We start from the raw sequence: 23,921 nt of genomic DNA, 5'->3' as shown, positions 1-23,921 counted from the left end.
TACGATTTAGAAATTAAAGTATTATTTTATAACGTATTTAAATAATTTGAAATGAATTATTTATGGTATTTTAATATTTAAAAGGTGTATTTAAATAAAAACCATCAAATTAATTATTAAAATGGTTTTGGAAATATTTTAATTTTTTATTTATAAACTTTGGGACATATTTAATTTATAAAAGCATTTTAAAGTCAAAGGAACTTTAAATAAAGTCAAATGACTACTTTAAGTGGAAGTGGGAATCATTAAGGGTAAAAAGGGAAAGTTAAAGTATGAGGGTTTTTGAGAGGGAGTATACATAACCACCTAAGAGCAAATTTAGACTTTGCCCAAGATGGAGAACACCCAAAGGTAAACTTTCTCTCTCTCTCTCCTCTTATTTTCTCTCCTTAATTTTTCCCTTCTCCCCCACATCACATGCACCACACACGCACACCACATGGTGGCCGGCCACCACCACCACATCCCACCGGCTAGCCGCCGCCACCAGCAATCATCGGCAACAGCCACCTCCTCTTGTGCGTGCGGTTGTGTGTTTTTTTTAAAAAAAATCTTCTTGCTTTGATTTTAATTAGACCTTGATTAAATATTAATTTTGGGTATTGTGTGATGAAATTATGATGTTTTTAATGATGTTTAATATATAAAATTTTCAGATTTGATTTTAATGAAAAAAACCCCAAGTTGAGTAAACCCTAGGTTTCTAAATTGATGTTTATTGAAGGAAATTAATTGTGGTTGATCTATATTATTGAAATTAATGTTTTTGAAACAAATTACAGCAAGTTTTAAGGGTTTTAAATTGCCAGAATTTTTATAAAGAGGCTAAACTAAGGTTTTCGAAGGAATTTTAACTACCCAACAATTGGGAATAAAACTAAGCTATAATAAATAATTTTCAGCAAGTATTGAGAGGTTTAAAAGTGTTTTAAAGTGTGTTTATATTGTTGAAAATTTAATGAGAATAAGTATTAATGTCTCTTGGTATTTGTGGGTTGTAGGAGACTTCCAAGTGAGTGATTTCATGTAGTCGTGGCGATTTTTAGATCATGTTCGAGGTACGTACGCGTACTCGGTAATTATTAAGCGTGTAGAAGCATACTAGGATTTATTAATTAATTCCAAGTTAGTATCCTTCAGGAATTGGTTAGAATTGTTGGATTGAATTGGTTTGGTGAAATTAAATTAGTTGTGATGATTGGTTTATGAGGCATGATTTATTTGAAATGAATTATTGATGGAATTTATGATGTTTGGAATAATGTATATGGACAACACTTTTATTATTGGCATAATTAAAGGCATAATTAATTAAACTACATGTTTAATTTGGTTTGGAATATTAAAAGGGAATTTTATTATGGTTTATATAATTTTTATTGATGCTATAAGCATGAGAATTAAGCTATTAAGTGTCGTAGTACACAGAAATAAAAATGTATTGCGGTGCCTAAGTGCACTTAAGGTGTTTATTATTCGTCGAGGGATAGGATTTGCAGTGCTTTATGCGCGTAAGGTGTTTCTACACCAAGGTAGTTTAAAAAGGGTTCAACATTTAAATTAAGTTTGATCACTGAATATTCAAGAATTGAATTGGAATGTTTGATTACTTGAATGATTCATGTTGATTGGGTATGTTGTGGATTGAGATTCATCACCAAGTCTAAAATATGTAAACAACGTAAAGTGAAAGAGATTACGCACCAAAACTCTTGGAACATATATAACTCGAGTATGTACGTATTGGGGGTGATATGAGGTTTTATATTTAACCATAACGTCTATTGGGAGTATAAAAAAGCTGTATTTTCCTTTTATTACTTTATGTGCAGGACTTCAGTCTCTCACAAGTGACATTTATGCTAGGCGATTAGCTCCCGGAGTAGTTTACCCCAATTCTTTGGGGCAGGGATTTGGTTGGAAATCTGTTCGATGCTTAATCAATTCGATAAGCAATTGAATTGTCTATTGTTTGAGTTGTTTAATGTATGCTTGTAAACAGGTGCAAAAAGGTAAGTTGTGTGATGCTAGGTTGTAAGCATGTTAGTATGTTTCATTTACGCTTATGTATTCAGCATTGCTGATTGTGTGTTTATATGTTTGTTTGGCCTTGTCTTTATCTTTGCCCTATGACGACTCATTTCTAATGGCGAGTAGTGGGGAATAAGTAAAGAGAAACTTTTTAGGTGATGCGGCATATTCATGTTGGGACATGAGTGAAAAGCGAATCTTGTTTAGTTCTTATAAGGATATGATGTGTTTTATTTGCTTTGAATATTATTTATATGGTTGTTGGACTAACGCGTTGATTTAATTATTAGTTTGGGTTTTGAAAGGGCTTATAATGGTTCCAAGTTGTAGGTTGACTTTGGTTTGAATTTATTTTCGTTTGGTTTGACTTTTGAAGTTAGTTTTTATTTTGAATGATTTTTTAAACGAGTCTTTCGCTATGTGTCTTGGATAATTGTCGTAGCCATTATTACAGTGGCGGTAATGTCTTAGAATTTCCTATTTCGTATTTCAAAAAGGGCAAAACATGTATTTTAAAGGAAATGAATTTATAGGGTGTTACAAAGTGGTATCTGGGAGCTTTGGTTGAGATTTTTATTACCACTAAAGCCAAAAACGTGTTTTAAGGTACATTTGTTTTAAACTTGGCCAAGTGTTTATTTTACGAGTTATTTTTAAAAAGTGAATTGTTTTTTATTTTGATTTATTTTTGGGAGGACCGAAATTTTTTTTTTTTAGGGAAAAAGGTTTGAATTTTTTTTTTTTATTATTTAAGATGAGAAATCCGAAATTTTTTTAAGGAAGTGTCCAATTTTTTTATTTTTTTTTTCTTTGGATCGAGAATTTTGGCCTATTTTAGCCTAATTTTTGAAATTTTTGGGTAATAAGGGGAGTTCAAAAATATTTTTTGTTTGTTCGTTTTACAGGAAAGCGAAGGATTAACTATGAATTATGTGTTAAACGCTTTAAAAGCATGTTGTGAGCTTGGGTGGGAAAGAATTTAGGCATATAAGTTAGAATTATTCTTGTATGCATTAAATGTTTAAGTTGTGATGTTTGATCATGTGAAGTGAATGATGTGTAAATATATATATGATTGAATTATGTGGTTAGTTAGAATTAATAACATTGTATGATTGAACATTAAACTTAAATTCATACAAGAACTGCATTGTTTCCTTTTTCTTTTGGGCACTCACAAATTGGGACACTAGTTAAGAAAGATTATGAACACCCCTTTGATTATGCCAAGAAAGTCCGTTTTTATTGTTCCTACTTGAGTAATGTCCTTGGGGACAAACAATGGGATCTTCCTGATCGTATTTCAACTCTAGTCTAGTTGTGTATTGTCTTCCTAATGAACCCCCATATTTGGCTATCAAAACCAAGTTTGCTGAATTCTACTTACACTACGGACAGTGCTACCCTGATTACAAATATTTAATCCCAATTACTCAAAAATTAATATGAAGGCTCCGATACTATGTAGAATCTTGCACAAATACGGCTCGACTTTTCATTAGGCAAACGAAACAATATATATGAGTTATAAGGAGATCTAAGCTTATAATAAAAGATAATAATTAGGAAAATACCTAAAATACAAGATAATCATCCTAAAAGATCGTAACAAATAGTCTAAAGAGATAATCACAAAATATTCTCAATAATGTTTTTATTTTCCTTTTTTTAATTGTTTTTAAATATCATGTCATTACTATAGATATTTTAATAACAATATTACCGTATATTTCAATCTTTCAATGGTCATATCTACTTGGTGGGGATTGATGTTATGTAATTTTTTTTCTTATTTTATTCTTTCAAAAAATTTTACTACCTAACTTATTTTATCTTAATTTATTTAAAATCAAATTTTTTAAAAAACTTTTCCTTTTTAAACATCATTTGTATATACTGTTTTAACTAAATCATTATTAGTAAAGAGTACCGCTGATCGATATGAGAATGATATGTGTGTGCCACTTAAACTTGTCTCATAATTTCCATTCCCATGTAATTTGGCTCCATAAATGAACCCAATGTTAGCTATATAAGCAACAATATTAGCAAGAAAATAACACAAGTGGAAAATTTATGTGCACTTTACATCAAGATATTTTACGGCCATAACATTGTTTTTAATTTATTTTGTGTATGTACACAATTACACATTGTGGCTTCTAGTAATGAGGTATTTTCTTTTTCTTACATATACAAAAAACATTCTTCAGCCATCATGAACTTCAACAACTTATCAAAGGCTTCAAAATTGATTCAATCAGCTGCCAAGAACCTGAGTGTAGCCGTGTATGGGAAAGACTTCAATGTCGAAATTAAAGCCTCACAAAACTCCCTTAAACAGCTTGTTCTGGCTGCTGTTGCACTTGTTGCTGAGCAATGTATGGTGGTGCATTGCCTTCTTGCCAACCCCAAACTATATCCCTTAAAGCAGGCCTTAAATCGCGGTCACAAAAATCATTGTACTCGATTGTGTCACCACTAGTTTTCTTGATCTCTAGTACATGTAACATTGGTGCTACCTCAAATATCTCAGCATCAATTTTAAGTAGCCCTTTTCTCCCTTCTTTGTTGCTCTCCAAATGCATTATTCCATCCTTCTTATGAATCTTAAACTTTTTATTTATATGAGCTAATTGTTCGAATATTGAGACTATCATAGAGGGGGGCTTGGAAGTAGTGAATCGAGCCTCGGGTTGGTGCTTGTTGCGGTCCTTCTTGAAAAGGCCGGATAGATCAAAACCCGGTGAGAGGGAGATAATGTCAAAAGCATTCAAACATGTAGGCTTCATAGGAGTTACATTTTCGGTATCTTCTACATTTTCATCTTCTTTCTTAGGAGAATTGCTTGTACTAGTGCTTCCAAAATCAATGCTATTCAAAACATTGCTAACATCCTTGGGAGTTATAGGAGAAACTTCGAGTTCATCAGGTCCATTAACATGTTTGAAGCCTTTTAGAAACCAAGAATTCTCCATCAACATGGAAACCGTTATCCTCGTGCAAGGGTCCGGGTCAAGTATCTTGGATAGGAGTTTCCGGGCCTCGGATGGGAACCAATTCGGGAACCTATAGTCCCCTCTGCTAACCTTTCGGTATAAGTCCATAATATTTGTTTCATGGAATGGTAAAAACCCGGCTAGTAAAACATATAACACGACCCCACATGACCATATATCGGCCTTAGCCCCATCATACCCTTGCTTATTGATCACCTCTGGCGCGACATAGGCTGGAGTACCACATGTCGTGTGTAGTAGCCCATCTTGCCTCCTTGACTCTAGCAATGCACTTAACCCAAAATCAGATATCTTAAAGTTACCATTTTTATCTAAAAGAAGATTTTCAGGCTTCAAATCGCGGTGGTACACCCCACGACTGTGACAAAAATCAATAGCACTAATAAGTTGTTGGAAGTAATTCCTAGCTTGATCCTCCTGTAACTTCCCTTTTGAAACCGTGTTAAAAAGCTCACCACCCTTGGCATATTCCATGGCAAAATAGATTTTAGTTTTGCTTGCCATGACTTCATAAAGTTGCACAATGTTAGGGTGTTGAACGAGCCTCATCACCGAAATTTCTCGTTTGATTTGGTTGATCATTCCCACCCTTGAGACTTTTTCTTTGTCCACAATTTTGGTGGCTACGCTTTGGCCCGAGACAATGTGCCTAGCATAGTAAACTTTCGCGAAATTCCCTTGCCCTAGCAACCGTCCTAACTCGTACTTATGGAACAAAATTGTTCCTTTCTTCTCCATTTCTTTCATAGGATGTTATGATCAAACTCCTTTAGAATTTTTATTTTTTTTTTCTTTTGTTTTTTTGGTGGTAGGGTGTGATTGTCAAAGGGAGTTATGATTTTTGGACGTTGTTTCGAAAACGAATTCATCCATTTTGTTCATGATTGTAGGAGAAGAGATAAAGAGAAAGCGATACGCTAAGAAGGCAAGGGAAGGGCAATGAAAGAAAGGATGTTCAATCAAATTTTGCCCTACAAGAGAGAAAGAGCTGTAATTTGTGTTTGTTTATCACAAAAAAAAAAAATACGAAATCAGTGGATGGTAAAAGCGCGGTTTATAGTCAATATAAGACCGTTCTTTTTGTGTAATTGTTACTTGGATAATACTCTATTTATGGTAGTAATTTGTGGCTATTAATTAGGATGTTTTAATTGGAATATTATATTGATTGCTTTGGAATTTTTTATTTTTTTTCTTAAAAAATTTTGATAAGAAATGTGATGACTTATTTGTGGTATACCTAATACTTCTGATTTATGCTAGTTCAATTTATTTTATTTTTTGATCAAGTTATGCTAGTTCAATTCTTTGGTTACTCTCCAATTTTTATTGATTGATTTATTATTTACCCTCCATGAATTTTGGGGAATATACTGCTAAAGTTTGTAGAAAATGCAAAACTTTGAAATTTTGAATAAAAAACGCTATAAGCTTATAACTTATGGTTTGGTCTTATTGAATGTTGATTCAGTGGACTAATCTAAGGAAGAATTGAAGGAGATCGTGCATAATGATTAACATGATTTTAAAATCGCAAAAAAATAATGTTTTGTGATGTTGCATTAAAATTAACGATCCAAATTTATAAACTTTAAAACTCAATTATCTTATATGAAGAATTATACTTTGTACTACATCCGAATGATCCGATCCATTTCATAACTGCTTGCTCAAGAATTAAGAAAAAATAAGAGTTTGTGCAATTGTGGAGGTTGACATTTGGTTGTCTCAGGGAACGACGGTGTCCTCAGACCTAAAGATGTGTTACTTTATTCTTGGAAACGGGGTTGTGATGTGTGTGTTGACTTAACAAGGTCTTCTCCTTTGACTCAGTTTGGATTGTCTGATTTTTGTTCCTGGGCGGTTTGTGACTGATGCGGGTCATCGTAAACAGGTCAAGTATGAAGCTAGGTGTCAGGCGATTAGGTACGGTTTCCTTTCTTTCTCCTTTTCTCGGGGAATTAGAGAAGGAGGTTGTCCCATTGCTTAAACAGATTAAGAAGTTCTCGAAGACACGCAAGACATTGGGGCACGTGCTACTGCCTATATCTTCACTAGGAATGGATTTGATATAGCTAGAGGAGTGGGAGCCCAAATTGTATCTCGGCTTCCCACTAATTTTTTGTAGGTTGTATGACTTTATCTGTTCACTACTAGAAAACAGTCAATCAACGACGGAAAAAATCCGTCGGAAAACCCTGAAATTCCGTCGGAAATGGCCATTTTCGACGGAATTCCGTCGGAAAGCATTGTCGGAAGACCTTTTGTAGGTATTTTGCGATATTCCGTCGGAAGTGACCTTTTTGACGGATTTTGTTCTGTCCGCGCTTTTGTTGACTTTAAGTAAAATTCCGTCGCAAGGTTCCGACGGAAATCTTCGTCGGTGGGGAAATTTTCCGAACGGAATTTTCCGTCGGAATATACTTCTGACGGAAAATTCCGTCGGAAAAGTGAATAAAAAAAAATAAAAATAAAAAACCACCACAATCCCCACCCAGAACCACCCTAGCCACCAGCCCACACCACCCACCACGTCCCAGACACCCCCACCCCACCCTGACCCACCCAGACCCAGACCCACCCCACCCACACACCCCTACCCCCGCCACCAGCCTACACCACCCACCACGTCCCAGACACCCCACCCCACCCAGACCCAGACCCACCCCACCCCACCCTAGAGCCAGACCCACCCCACCCCACCCCTCCTAGACACCCCAAACCTGCCACCAGATCTACAAACCACCACCGAAACCACCATTCCCCACCCTCCCCAACCACCACTGAAACCCACCTTAAACCACCACCCACACCCAGCACCGAAAAAACATCCAAAAATTCGAAAAAACAACCAATAAAACATCCAAAAATTCGAAAAAAACAACCATAAATTAATGAAAAAAAACCGAAAAAAACAACAAAAAAAACCGAAAATACAACAAATTAATTAAAAAAAAAAAAGATACGTACCTAAATTCGACCACACAAAACCTCGAAATTGGGTTTACGAGGCCAAATTCGACCAGAAAAACTCTAGATCTAGAGTTTTTATAGTCGAATTTGACTTGAAAACCTTCGTTTTAACCATCAATAACCTTCGTTTTCATTGTTGACGGTGCGAGAGTGAGAAAGAGATGAATAGCAGCGAAAGTGAGAAAGAGATGAATAGCCGCGAAGAAAGAGAAGAAGATAGAATGAAGGAGGAGAGGAAATCAGAGAGGAAGAGAAGAGGAAAGAGAAAGAGGAAAGAGGCAGCAAGAGGAGAGAGAAAAGAGGAATGAAAGGGGAAGGGGGAATGTAGGGTTTCCGGGGTTTTTTAATCCTGTTTTTTTTTTTAAAATTATAAAATCCGTCGGAAAACCTTAATATTCCGTCGGAACTTTTCGACGGAATTAAAATCCCTCGAAATTTCCTATGGATTTAAAATCCGTAGGAATTTAATCTGTTCCGAGGAAATAAAATTCCATTGGAATATTTCCGAGGGAATTTCTGTCGGAACTAACATTTTCCGGCGGAATTTTCTGAGGGAATTTTACTCCGTCGGAATCCGGCCTATTTCTAGTAGTGGTTTTTGAGATATAATAATAATAATAATAATAATAATAATAATAATAATAATAATAATAATAATAATAATAATAATAATAATAATAATAATAATAATAATAATAATAATAATAATAATAATAATAATAATAATAATAATAGCGAGATTGTATAAGATGGAATTACGTTAATTTTATTGTAAGACGGTCAATTTAAGAATAACTTTAACCATTTTTATGGTAACTTCAATCTCTTTAAGGGTAACATTTAATTTGTCGTTCGTTTGATTGTATTTTAATGTGTAATTTCTAATGAATACTTGCTATGAAGGCTAATATGATTAATTTAATACATTATAAATTCATAAGTATTTTTTAAGGATAAAATTTAGGTTAAGAAAATGATAACTTTTGTAATATATAAGAGTAAGTTTAAATATGAGTAATAACTTTAACCCGTCTTACAATATTTTAATGAAAATCTGCCTTAATTAAGAATTTGTGAAAAAAAATGATATATGGGTTGTAGATTTACTAAAAAAGTATTAACACTTAAAAAAAAAGGACATAAAATTAATGTATATGAATAATTAAGATTTTTTTACTTTATAGCAGCATATTTATAATAAAAATCACATAGATCAGAATATCAAATTATCAAATGATAGCTACTAGTATATATACAAGTATTTATTTAAAATTTAAAATTGATAAAGTATAGTGCATTAGTACTTTAACAGTTTGTTTGGGTAATATTAAGGAGAGGAAAAAGAAAGGGAGGGAGGTAAAGGGGAGGGAAGGGAAAAGAAGGGGAAGGAAGAAGGATGAGTTTTCCTTCCAAATCTTTCCATTGTTGGAGAGATCATTTTCATCCCTATTTTTTTTATCCAAATAAAAGAAACTCCCTCCCTTGATTTCCCTTCCCTTCCTTTCCCTCCATTTCCTTCAATCCAAACACACTATTATACTTGTTTAATAGTGTCATGCAATGTGCATAAATTTTCAAAATAAGTGATAGAACATGAGATTTTTGTAGACCGACTTTGTACTATATATAAGTCTATAAGGCCATGAGATTTTTGTAGGCTGACTTCTATTATAAGTCTACAAGGCCACGTTTGGTATATAGCTAGCATTGTTTCTAAGAGCTCATCTAACTAATTGGTTAATTACATTATTACATGTCTGGATTGTGGAATATGATTGAATTAGTTGTTGCACTTATCTATATAAGATTGCTTAGTAGCCAATAACTTGTAGTTGTTTTATTACTTTAACATGTAAAATGCAAATAAAGACATAAGTATTAGATTTGGTGAGGATGCAAATTATAGCAACTTTAATACAAGTAAAAAATTATCATATGGTTAAATTTCTCAATCAACTAATCTAAATGGTTCTATTTTTTAAATTAGTGGATTTTAACTCAATTAACTAAGTAAAAGTACTCTTTTACCAACCAACCAACCAAAATAGTTGTTTTAGTCAACCATCTAATTTTGGTCAAATAAGTTTTATTTTCATCAAAACTCTCTATATTAAATTTAATAGGTTCGTTTTGTTTCATTTTAGTTGTCACGTTTTTGTAATAATGTTTGCCAATGCATGATCTTAAAATTAACTATTTCAATTATTATTTAAAAAGAATATTACCTTCCGAATTTTATTAAGTGTTACACTTGTCTTAATCAATATTTTATAAAATTTGGGTTACACTTATTTTTGGGCAAACAAATACATTTAATTAATATATTCTTACTCTCTCATCTCACAATCTTCACACCTAAATTTGCTTATATACATGAAATATACATGCAATATATATAATACAGTAGATATATTCAATTATCAAATAGAAAAATCTATATAAAAAAAGTTTATATTTCAAAAATAAAATTGTAAAAAATCTATCAAGATCCATGAATATTTTATGTTTATAGGTACAAATCCAAAAAAAAAAAAAAATTATTTGTTCAAATTCAAAATGTGTAGACTAATATAAAATACTCCATAAAAGATATATGCTACCTTCATTTCTTATTATGTGTAATAAAAGAATATTTTATATCTCATAAATAATACTCTTGTATTACACCTATTAAAAAAAACATATGTAATATAAAACCCTGTAAGGTAGTACTGGCCGGTAATTAAAGGGGTCTGTTGTTTTTTCCTTGTAAGTGCTAACCGTTTGAAGCACATGCAACCTGATATTTATTTTTACCAGCTATATCTTAGTTGGCAAATCACACAATTCACTTATAAAACGTTACAAGTAACCTGACTTTAGTGGGTTTCATACTTCATCAATTGCAACTTGTGAGATAGAAACTTTCTTGATAAGACCACATATAAAAAATAAATTATTTTCCTATTGAAATAATTTGTTTTTTTAATGCTTTGTTTAATTTACTAACTCTACATCCATTCTCTGACTATTTCTGATGATTAACAATTAAGAATAATTTATTATGTGAAAAGTTATAATAAGATTAGATTTGTGTACATAATAATGAATATTTTTAAGATACTACTTTTTTTATATTACGTTATCATTACTAATTAATGATTAAAATTATTAATGGTTTAAGTTGTTGTGAATGATAAGCTTGAAATATAGAATGTTTTAACTTTGTTTAAAAAATAAATAAGCAAAATTACCTAGTGACACAAACTAAAACTATATATATATATATATATATATATTGGTCACTAAAAATCATAATTGACATTTTGGTAACCAGAGTACGTTTCAGTCGCCGAAACTCAATAAATTATTATTAAATTATTTTAAAAGGTTAACAAAATTTTAGTATATTTATAATAATAAATAAAAAGCTAGATTTTTTAAAATTAACATCTTAAATTATGATGACTAAAACCCCCTTCAGTCACCGAAATGCCATTGATGGTCTTTAATGATCAAGTTAGAATTAATTTAATTCTAGAGACAAGGTTGTGTCAATAGTTATAGTACATGTTAAGTTGGTGTCATTGAGTGTAGTATTACTCTTTTTTTTTTTTTTTGACAGATAATATCACCTATTTAGATATGCATCCGGGTGCATTTAAAGTTTATTACATTAAAGAATATAGTTTTCTACTTATTTGATGTATATTTTATCCTTTTAAACTATTTAAGTAAGCAAAAACATCACCTCAAATGAAAAACAATAAAATCACACATGTAAACACCTACCTCTATGTGTACCAAAATGCATATAAGAATATGTTTATAACTACTATATCCAGTGGCGGACCCAGGAATTTCCGACTGGTGAGTCACAATTGATAACCAAATATGTAAAAAGAAAAAATTTACCAAAATTCCCAAGAAAAATTATTTACAAAGATCATCCAAATAGAAAATTGACAAGATTACAGTACTAACTAATAATTAACAAGCTTAAAATTGACAAGACTAAAATTAACAAACTAATAATTAACAAGCTAATAATTGACAACATGACAAGCTTAGCTCTCTAATAATTAACAAACTAATAATTGACAAGATTAAAATTTGTACAAGCATTAGGTTCACATTTCATCAAAAACCCAACAACATTAACAAAAGGTTCAAAGTTAGTATTTTTTTTTTAAAAAAAAACTTAGAAAATAATTTTTTTTTTATTTTTTTTTTTTAAAAACTTAAAAAATATTTTGGGCCCTGGTGAGTCATTTGACCCACCAGGCATAAGGCCAAGTCCGCCAATGACTATATCCTCCCTATAGGCCTAATAGTCTCATAAATATTTTATTTTAAACACTAAATTAATAATTGAAATCTAGAAAAGTAAATTATTATTTATTAAAAATTGAATAAAGGAGAGGTAATTTTATTAAATAAATAGGATTATCCGACACATACAATCAAAGGATTATTAATAAATATATATATATATATATGGAGAATTTCCCCATATAAGTACATTCTATAGTTGGGATACTATATAACAAAAATCATAGTCATTTGGATCTTGTTAAATTTGCCTGGACAAATATATATTTTTAAATACAAACTCTTAAAAAGACTCGGTTCACATTAATTTATTTTAAACCACGAATATTAGGGATACTATGGTCATTTTATTAATAAAAAAAGGTTGCTATGTTAAAATAAAAGTTATTATGTTAAAATAAAAAATACATTATTATTGTAAAGGTGATAAGAGATTTTTTTTTTTTTTAAAAAAAAAAAATTGAAAGTTTCAATATATTGGCCAATATGAATAATAAAGGTTACTATATTAAAATTAGGGTCACTATATTCAATGTAACGCCGACTGACACGTATGTAATTCAGGTTCACAATAATATTTAAGATCACACAAGTTTTAATAAATGTCACTATGTTAAAATTAGGGATTCTATATTCAACATAACAACAATTGCGTGCATATGAACCTCAAGTCCACATTGATATTATTGTGAATCAGGTTCAGACAAATCTTTTCCATTTTTAAAATATTAACTTTTAATAATAATTATTATAATTACACAACTAAAAATATTAATGGTCAACATGTTTTTAGGAGGTGGTGTAGATGAGAGTAATACTTTGTACCTAGTAGTTAGCAAGCAAGAGTAAAAACACTTAGCAAATTTGCGAACCTTCTTCATAGTTCGCACTTTTCGTGCATGAAATAGTGGAGATATAAAATAAACAAGGGCCTATGTGGTTTCGACTATAGCATTACAGAGTATTTCGTATCATACATAAATTGTTTTTATTATTGCTTTTTGCACCATTTTATGTCTTTAACAATGTATAAACAAAAATAACCAATATTAAGATACACTAAGACCAATCCATTTTTCAAGCTATGCTATTTGTCTTTATAGTTAGATAAAAAAATGATAAAACCCATTGGTTTAAGTTAGCGTGTATATGCAGTTAAACCAAAAGGTTAGACAAATATGGACTTGAAATAAAGAGAGAGTAAAAGTAATACAAATTCAAACTAGATACTTATATAACATTAATTTTATTTAGATTTTATAACAACACTAATACCACAAGAACCGGAGATAGCACTACATTCAACGAGAAACTTAGCTTCTGTTTTGTTTATTATGATCCAAATATAAGGACCAATACTTAACTAGGGGAAAATTAGTACTAGCTAGAACATTAAAACTAGATTAACCTGATTCTTAATTAATTAATTCAACTTCAAATTCTTATATACACCCAGACACAAAGTACACCTAAGGTAATTTTTTACTCAATCGATAATTAAATGAATATTAATCATCAAAATGAGCAAAAAATACTGTTGAAAGCACCTTACACCAGGGTGTATATAAGAATCCCACGGCTAAACGAGAGCAATAAGGTTAACATTTTTGATATTATTAATAGTAGTAGAATCATTATTATTAGCAGTAGCAGTAGTATCATTAGTAGTTTTATTAATAGCAGTATCATTAGCAGCCTTCTGTTTGCCCCATTTCCTAATTTGAATTTGAAGCATAGCAAAAACAGCCAAAAAATCAACCCTTTGCCTTGGAGTAAGCACATCGAAAATCCCCTTCAAAGTCTTAAGCCTAACATAATCAGCCATCTTCATAACCTTCTCCATCCCATCCATCAACCCTTTCATAGCCACCCCCACCATATCTTCGACTCGGCTCGTCTCGTTGACATCCTTCCGACTCGACATTTTCGCCAACCCCACCATCTTCAAGTCACAAATAGCCATCTGCAGCCTCTCCAAATCCATCTCCACCTTTTGCTCCTCATGTTTAATCCTCGCCCCGAGCGCCGCAACACTGCTAGCCTGCTCATCAGTGAGCTGAGCCAGGCTAGTGAGCGGTGCCCGAGTCGTACGGAGGGATTCCACAAGGCGAAACGCAGTAGAAGGTTTCCACCCGGTAACCCAGGTGAAAGCCGCCTCGAGTGGGCTAGCCCACTGAGGCGAAAAGAAAGACAACACATCATCCCTAGCTGCAGCCCACTTGGCCGTATAGAACTCCTTGTGGTGAGTTGTTAAGGTCGCCACCACGACGTCATAATTTGGGTGGCGGCCTAAAACAAGTTGCTGAAGGTGAACTTCAAGTTGCTTAAGCCAACTCTCATAGTAAGCACAGAATTTCTCTTCTACTATAGAAGTTGTAGAAGTAGCAGCAGGATATTTCAATGGCAAAATTAAATTAGAATTCATTATAAATGTTATATATGATATTTTATTTGAAGTTGATTTTATGGGTAAGTTGGAGAGAGAAAAAAGAAGGGGTATAAATAGGGTGTGAAAGATGAAACAGGTGAGGTGGGAGGTGAGAGTACTGTAGTGCATGGCTTACGCGCAGCATGCTATGAGCCGTCTAGTTTCAAAGGGTGGCTTCTTCTGTGTCGTGATTTGCACCAATTATAAATATATTTGTACTAAACTATTCACTTACGTATTTGTATCAGGAGTTGTAACATATTCGAAACTCATTCCTCAAAAAAAAAAAAAAAAAAAAATTAAAACTCATGTTTCTTCTACTTGTATTAATAACTGGGTCCTACACCAACCACTTATTTTATAATTTATTCCGTTCTTTCTTAATCACAACTATCTTCTAATTACTCCCTCCGTCCTATAATAGCTGGCACGTTGTACTTTTATTCACTATTTATATATTAATATTGATTAAATATAATTTTTTTTTATTAACATAATAACAACATATTTTTCTCATAGAACATGTAAAAATAAAGTTTCATAACAAAATTTTTTAAATATAATTTTCATTAATATTTATTTATGTAAATTAAGGTCAAAATAGTGCATCGGCATGTGTGCAAAATTTGACTGTGTCAGTTATTATGTCAAGGAGTATATATATATGCTCTTTTTTCGTTCTTTCTATTACAAAATATTGCAATATTTGACATTTTACACTATTTAAATCGTTTTTTTTTTTGTGATTTTATATATTAAAAAGAAAAACATAATCACACAAGGGACCTTATTATTAAATTCATTATGATATATACTTGTACTAAAAGATGTATTAATGGTACGAAGTATTAAATATCAAAAAATAATGGGTGAATCCGTTTCACAATAAGTCTACCTACCCGGTAAATTAATTTCAAAAAAACTAATATGTTCAATAACTATTAAGAAATTTTCAAAATTTTGTATGAAATGTTAAAATCTTAATCTAAATTTCAAAAGTCAATATGTTTAAAAACTTATATGAAATGACTAATAACCTATAAATAATGTTCATTTTACCTTATTCGGATCAAATAATAATCGGTAAAAAATAATTTTATTTTTATAAAAATAGTTAAGTGTAGAAAAACAAATTTAGTTTAGTAAAAATAAGTTTTAATCAACTAGCACAAATCAGTAACTTAAACTATAGAACAGGTATAATAGAGAGCCTGTAAAAATAAATTTTTAATCCATAAAAATTATTTTAGTTTAGTAAATTAATATACGTTCAGCAAAAAATAATTTGATCTCACTATATATAATTTTAGTTTTAAAATAATTTTAATTGAACAAAAATAAGGTGAAATGAGCATGGCCTAAATAGTAGGTGAATTGATTAACATTCCCTCAGTGTTAAAGTTATTATATTCATTTTTTATTTAAACTTTTTTCCTTATATACAATTGAATATTAACTTATTACAATTCATTATACCAATTTATTTAGAAATTATATATAACTAATATAATTGTTTTTAACACGTAAAATAATCTTTTATTACTCCGCTGAAAATATTAACTTTAATTAAATTAAACTTTGTCGTATGAAATCACACACACTGGTAAGTTCATAAAAATCAATTTCAATCATTAACATTAAGTTTTGAATAGTGAAAAATAGTTATAATCGATATAAACTAACTTGAATTCAATAGAGAATTATCAAGTGAAATGATTAGGCTTAATTTTGTAAATGAAGTACGAAAAAGTAGTCTTTTAATTTATTGCCAAATAATAAACTTTAAAAATATGAAAATACAACCTTACAACAAAAAAACCTAAATTTCCATCACTCAATTCGATTACCGGTAGTTGAAAATAAACTGACACGTCTTTTTAACCCTCTTTGAAACCGTTCCTATAAGGTGGGGATCAAGACTAGGAGAAGATGCATTAAGTTGGATTTTGGTGATTTATCACAAATCAACAACATTCTTACGTAATTCACTTGACAACATTCATACATAATTCTGTTACGTTACCAGTAAAATTAAACTGACACATTATCCAAACCCTCCTTGAAACTGTTCCTGTAGGTGGGGGTTGAGATTGTGAGAATATTATTGATGCATTAAATTGAACTTTGGTGATTTACCACAACTCGACAACATTCATACGTAATTCTGTTAGATAAAATCATAATGACTCTTTGATCCTCCCCGAACTGTTCCTATAAGGTAGGGATAATGTGGTGGTGATCAATAATATTGTTTATTAAATTGAGTTTTGGTGATTTTCTAACCAAAATCTGAACTTACTTTTATGATGACCTAATTCTTTTATAGACATATATAGTAACAATTTAATAACCTTCTACTCCCTTCATTCATTGTTATTTGTTGCGTTTGAAATATGTTTATGCCCTATTATTTTAAAAATTAAATTATAAAACAATAAATCTATAAATTAGGTTATAATCCTTAAAAAAAAATTAAAAAAGTTTATAATCTTAAAAGAGGACTGACCTAATTATTGTTCAATCTACCTTTTTTTAGTAAATTTTCTCTTAAAAAATTAACATTAGTGACCTTAATTGGGTTTTTAAAATTAATATTTTATCAAAAGTTTAATTGGGTTTTTAAAATTTTAGGAGCATACGTAAAAAAATATTAAAAAAAAGAAGGAAAAAAAAAAATTAAGCTCAAGCTAAGTTTTATTCAATTATGAATTCAAAATTTTGAGTTGAAGGTGAAAAATTAACCAATAATACATTTGCTTCAACTAAATGACTACTTAGATGTGACAAACTAGCTATTCGGATTGGATTAAGTATTTAAGTTATGGATTTGATAATTATTTGGCTGAGTCGATTATCACTAACCGATTCTACTCATTGTTTTTGTTGGACGCTAAAATCGTTAATTTTGTAGTGCATCAAGATTCAAGATGACCTTTGGTCTTTTCTTTTCTTTTCTTTTTTTTTTTTCTTATTTTGAATATTTAATACTCTTTTTTTGAAACGAAATATTTTATACATTTTTTTTTTTTGAAAAAAATATTTTATATTTCTAAGCAAATATAAATCTAGATAAATTATATATTTTAAAAAAAGTATATTTTAGAAAATAACACCACAAAAATCACACAAATTTGATTATAACACCAAAAAAAAAAAAAAAAAAAAACCTTTTATTATAACACCACAACAAAATGCAAAAATTGAATTTCACCACCTATTAACGGATTCCATCCAAGAATCCGTTAGTGGAGCCACAACAAACACGTGTCACAAATATATTGGTTTTAAAAAAATAAAGAAAAAAAAACCTAAAACCTTAACCAGGCACCACCACTACCACCACCGACAGCCCTACAACACAACACCGACTTCCCCCTCTGCCGCCAAGCCAAGCCAGGCGCCGAAACCCCTATTTCTCGATGAACCCCATCGCCCCACCAGCCCTACCACCACCATAGCCCCCCGCAAAGCTAGAATTAAACCCAAATTTGCGGGTGTTAGGGGAGGAGCTTTCTGGGTATATCGGTGATAGGGGAGTAGGTTTCGGGGGCTGCCGGCGTTATGGGAGGAGGTTTTGGGGGTTTTCGGTGTTAGGGAAGGATGTGTTGGGGGTGCTGATGTTAGGGGAGGTGATTCGGGGGTTGCCGGTGTTAGGGGAGGGGGTTTTGGGCGGTGCTGGTGTTAGGGGAAGGGATATCGAGCGGTGGCATTAGGGGAGGGGTTTACCGGCGGTCGGCTGGCTGGTTTCGTCGTCGAGGGTGGTCGCCTAGGTTGGAGTGATGGCGGTGGGAATCGGCGCCGGTGGTGGGGGTGGTGGCTGGGTTAGGATTTTAGGGTTTTTTTTAATTTTTCTTTTTTTTAATCCAATATATAATTGACACGTGTGCAGTGTGGGTTCCAGTAATAGTTTTTTTGGATGGAAAAGTTAAGTGGTGGTGAAATCCAATTTTTGGATTTTTTTTAGTGATGTTATAATAAAAGTTTTAAAATTTGTGGTGTTATAATAAAATTTGTGTGATTTTTGTGGTGTTATTTTCTAAAAAAATCCTTAAAAAAACATACGCATGTAAGATCTTGTTTACTTTGTCGTGAAAAGTAAATTCTAGATATTAATATTTAAAAATTTATTTTATTTAAAAATATATACATTTAAATGTGTGCATCAAAAATTGCGTAAAAATGTGATAAAGTATATAAATCAATCATATGTTTCAACCACAGCTTAAGTTTTTGGTTAAGATAATATTTTAACATGGTATTAGCTCCCAACGTGACACAAAAGTCATAGTTTTGAATCTCATATCCCACCTCATCTTTCAAAACGAAATATTAAACGTTAGGAATATTAATTAGTGTTGAGTAGACTTGTCAATTTTTTGACCCGACCCGCAAACCCGACCTGAACTCGACCTGTTTTGTGGGTCTTAAACAGCTTTTTTTTTTACCCGTAATCCAATCTAACCCGAATCCGTTTAACCCGTAAATTTGCGGGTCAAACCCGACTTGAACCCTAACCCGACTCGTTGACCTGATGATGTGAATCAAGAGGCTAATTCCTTTGAAAGGTCCAAGACACTTTTAGAAGGTCCAAATAGCCCCATTATAGGCTGCCCAAACAAAGAAATAAACAAGGAAAGGTTCACTAGTTCAATAGGGAAAGAAGGAAGCATGATTTGCAAAGAAGAAGAAATGGAGCAGTTCACTTCCGGCGAGGATCACGATGGCCACGCGCCACCTTCCCGGAACCACCTTGAACCCAGCTGCAGCCTGAGCCGGCGCGTGAGGCAAAGGTCGGCACGTGTGGTGGTGTGGTGGCGGCGACATGAAAAGGATGATTTTTTATACTTAGTTTTTTTCTAGAGTTTTGCTTGCAAGTTTTTACCTTTTACTTGAAAGGGTTTTTCTTGGTTTAAGCACTTAGGATAAGTTTATTTTCTGTCTTTTAGTTGCTATAAACTTCCTAAGGTGATTAGGAAAGTTTTTAGTTAGTTAGAGTTTGATTAGGAATAAACTATCTAGCAATCTTATCTTTGATGGGATTGAAGTTCTATCTTATGTAGGATTATTAGAATCCTATTTAGGTTAGATCTTCTACTTCTAGGAGGACTAGGAGACCTCTTTTGAGGCCTATAAATAGTTTATTTTCGTGGGTCTTCAAAGGACACACAACCAGAAAATCAAATAAAAATTAATTGTTTGTTTTGCTTAATTGCTTACAACTTCTTTTGGCTAGTTTTCAATTCAAGGAGTTGTTTTGATAATTAGTTCGGGCAACACTTAGTTCTAGGAGTAGTCTAAGTTTTGTTCTTCAAATTACTTAGTTCCAGGAGTGGTCTAGGAAGTTTGAGAGGCGTTGAATTCGTTCCAGGAGTGGTCGCTTTCAAGGTCATATCCGGTTTGTTATCCTTAAGTTGTTCGATTTTCTAAGGAGATTCGAAGGGCTTATTTTACTTGTGTGATTTTAGATTCTTTATTAAGTTAAGGAGTTTAAATCCACATCACCCGATTTTATGATTTTTTTTTAATAAAAACATTTATTTGAAAATTAATATTAGTTTATTGATTAAGCTTTACCATTTATCTACCATCGAACATTCGTTTAATCTCTTTTTCATTTATCTATCTCATATAACTCTTACTCAAATCCACACCAATTACCTCCTACACCAACTATTGACTTATACTAATTGCATACACATAACCCACATCATTGTCATGCATGTCACTGATTGATATATATGTCTACTGATATTATGTCAAGTTATATTATACTCCACATATATAATAATGCTAGCCTCTTCCTTAAATTTTGAGATGTTTAAAAGTTTTATTTTTAATTTTATTATCATTTTTATTAGTTAGGAATTGATGTGCTTTGGTGAAATGATGACAGTTTAAATTATGTGGCATGTAATGGCTAATCCAAAATAATATGGTGAAGATGTTCTACTATAAATGTGGGGAAAAAAATAGCAAAGTAAGCTTGAAAAATCAGAAATTTCTAAAAATTAACCAATAAAAAATTAAGTAAAAAATTGTTCTAAACCCGTTGGGTTGACCCGAACCCGAAACTTTGGGTTAGGGTTGAGCGTTTCTCAACCCGTGACCCGAAGTGACCCGACCCGACCCGAAATTACCTGTGACCCGAAGCGACCTGACTCGGCTGACCCGATTGACAGGTCTAGTGTTGAGTATGATAGGTCATATACTGCATCTACAATTCAAGCCCAATGAGATTTTATGTGAAAAGGCGTAATATGGTATTTAAACCAATGATGTGTTTCAATATCATCACTTTAATACTTCCTCCATTCTTTTTTACTTGACCCGCTTTGACTTTTACACTATTCACCACCCCTCCTTTGACCGTCTATTGTGAAATATACGTAAGGAAAAACATATACTTGCTCCGTGTTTTATTAAGTGTTACACTTTGACCAACACATAGTTTTAGGCAATTTAATTGACTTAAATAAAATAAGAGGTAAATGGGGTAGTTGGAGTATTAAAAATTGTAAAAGAAAGAGAGTGTGGGTAATAGTTTATTGAAAAATAATGAATGTGAGAGGAAAGAAATAATTAAAAAAGTAGTAGTGGATTTGGGTGAGGACCATGAAAGAAGAAAGATATAATATTAAAATATAACTTTTTGCCAAAAAAAGGAAGTGTAATATTTATTAAAATACGGTCGCATTTGGTAAGTGTAACACTTATTAAAACACAGAGGGAGTATATGTGAGATCTTGTTAGAATTGTCTCAATAAGTAATATCATAATATATAACTTTTATACTCCCTCCGTTTTTTTTTTTTTTTTATAAGCTAGAGTTGAGATTTTCCACTATTCATATGTCATCATTGACTTAATTTTTTTACCAATATATAATATATAAATATGATCATATAATATGTTGTTGGATTTGTCATAATATCTACTTTTATAAATTAATTTTTTCATAATTTTTACTATATCTCTTATTAAAAATATTAATAGTTAAAGTTGTGTCTCGACAAATGTGCAAATTTGACTAGCTTATAAGAAAAAAAAAAAAAAAAAACAGAGGGAGTAATTTTTACTTATGAATAATTAAAGTCGTTGATGGTAAAAGTTTTATATTGACACGCGTTATAAATGAAACAGGTTAAGTAAAAAAATAATGAAGTAAGTTTTCGGTTGAGATAATTTTAAAGGAGACGAGACTCATGACTCACGAGATTATTAGAAAGTCAATAAGTTTTTACAAGTTTTATTTACAGTGACACTTGTCACTGTAGAAGAGACATTTAATCCACTTGGCCATCAACACTAGCATTTTAACATTTGGAAGCAACATGTTCATCACTTCATAAAATTTCTGTTTTATAGGATTCATGCATTTTGTTGTTACTTTTGCTTTATATAATAAGTTCACTTTTTTTTTCCTCCTGAATACTTGCAAAATATAAGGTAAAGTATATGTATATGTTAAAATAAAAAGAAATTGATTTTTTGAAATAAATTGGAAAATAATACTCTAACCATAACTTTTTACAAATGGAGGTGTAATGATTCATTGACCAATGGGGTGAGTTAAAGGTAGGAAATGTGGCAGAAAGAGAGTGTTGGCGTGGCAGGAGTAAAGAGTGGTGATATGCCACGTGGATTGACAAGGTGACTCGTGGCTTAGAAAAGTTTCAAGGGTCAACCCATTTACCTAGTTTTTGTACCCTTTTTGTTTTGTTTTAATGAAAAGTCGATGTTTTTCATTGGCTAGCTTCATGGTATGACTCACAATACTCTTCATTCCGGTGGGCAATTGCATAAAAGCCGGTTTGATTCATCTTATTTTGAGTTATTTTAAATGTACTTACTCTCTTTTTGTATAAGTGTCTTAGTTTGACCGATAAATCTGTTAATGTAGAACTTTGATCAATAATATTTTATATTACTAATAAATATAAATCATCAGAGTTGATATTCAAAAACTATGTATTGAGATGACTCTAATAAGCATCTCTTATTTATAAACCACAAATATCAGTTATAATGATGTATTTAAATAGTGCAAAAGTCAAATTAGACACTTAAAGAAAACAAAGGGAATAATCAGTTTTTTCAGACAATTTCTAACAAAATTTTACACAAATAAAACAATTTTAGAAAAATAAAAGTACTTTTAATTAAAATAAACTAATTTTGTTTCATGGTCTTATGTAAAGAGGGAAGACAATTATGTTGCTCATCACCTCGCTAGATTAGTGCCTTTTAGAGTAGAACAGGTTTGGGTTAATCATTGTCCTAGTGAAATTACCTATATGTACTCTAGGACACTTTGACTATGCATTAATAAAGCACTAATCTTTTCTTGAAAAAAAAAAAATAAAAAATACAAGGCCTAAGTTGAATTGGATCAACGTCCATGTCCAGTTTAAGTGATACGATTAACCTACTGTATTTTCATTATCAGGTTTAATTACAATAGGTTAAGTTAGAGATTTTAACTCAAACCCAACACATTTTAACCCATATAAAAATGTCTATTACAAATGTAGTATATGATTCCTTAAAGCAATATTTTTCTCTTGAGACCCTCTACTAACATGATTACATGACTACAAGAGGTTGCCATAGTAAGTGATGGGCTGGGTTTCAAAGCGAGTCGAACAAGGGAATCTGAACACATGCCCAGATAGTCTCCCAGGCCGCTCGGACTTGTGCTGGGTCACTGGTTAGGCTAGGCTAGTCCATATGGATCATAAATTTGTCAATTTTTTTGGAATATAGGAAGTAAAACCTATTAAATCAGTTTAAAACTTTGAACAAGGTATCTGGTGAGTTCAACCCACAACCTCCTGCTAGGTGGATCAGTCCAAGTGAAGTAGTGCAAGGGCCAAAATCAAGTCTAACTCTCTCAGCTTGGTGCCTAACCGAGTGTGTCAAGATTGGATCAGTCAACCCAGCCCATGGGTCACCTTTTTCTTACATGACCCATGAAGACAAGATACATGACTCCCATCAAACAAGGGCATAGAATGTTAATAGTAAGGACATGCTTGGATTGAGGGAAATGTATTACTAGGATAATAAAAGTCAAACTAAGCAAAATGAAAGTAAATAGGGAAGGAGGAGATAGTGATGGTGTGCTTATAAGAAAAATTATGTAGTGATAGTAAAGT

General features: G+C 31.8%; 2 protein-coding genes across 2 annotated transcripts; both read right to left on the bottom strand.

Annotated features, from left to right (window-relative positions):
• Nucleotides 1-4,000: 4,000 nt before the first annotated feature.
• Nucleotides 4,001-6,545, bottom strand: LOC110730608 (CBL-interacting serine/threonine-protein kinase 20-like). The gene has a single exon (XM_021910432.1). It carries the CDS (start codon nucleotides 5,799-5,801, stop codon nucleotides 4,371-4,373), a length of 1,431 nt encoding a protein of 476 aa, XP_021766124.1. The 5' UTR covers nucleotides 5,802-6,545; the 3' UTR covers nucleotides 4,001-4,370.
• Nucleotides 6,546-13,573: 7,028 nt separating this feature from the next.
• Nucleotides 13,574-15,189, bottom strand: LOC110730607 (protein DOG1-like 4). Its single transcript, XM_021910431.1, has one exon. It carries the CDS (start codon nucleotides 14,893-14,895, stop codon nucleotides 13,918-13,920), a length of 978 nt encoding a protein of 325 aa, XP_021766123.1. The 5' UTR covers nucleotides 14,896-15,189; the 3' UTR covers nucleotides 13,574-13,917.
• Nucleotides 15,190-23,921: the final 8,732 nt, after the last annotated feature.

This window comes from Chenopodium quinoa, unplaced genomic scaffold (genome assembly GCF_001683475.1).
Source record: "Chenopodium quinoa cultivar QQ74 unplaced genomic scaffold, ASM168347v1, whole genome shotgun sequence".
Classification (NCBI taxonomy): Eukaryota; Viridiplantae; Streptophyta; class Magnoliopsida; order Caryophyllales; family Amaranthaceae; genus Chenopodium; species Chenopodium quinoa.
Note: the sequence above shows the minus strand (reverse complement) of the source record. Positions and strands in the feature narration are given on the sequence as shown.

Bases quoted from the DNA above. Each gene is read 5' to 3' on its own strand.
- LOC110730608 (XM_021910432.1), bottom strand. From the start codon at position 5,801: ATGAAAGAAATGGAGAAGAAAGGAACAATTTTGTTCCATAAGTACGAG.
- LOC110730607 (XM_021910431.1), bottom strand. From the start codon at position 14,895: ATGCACTACAGTACTCTCACCTCCCACCTCACCTGTTTCATCTTTCAC.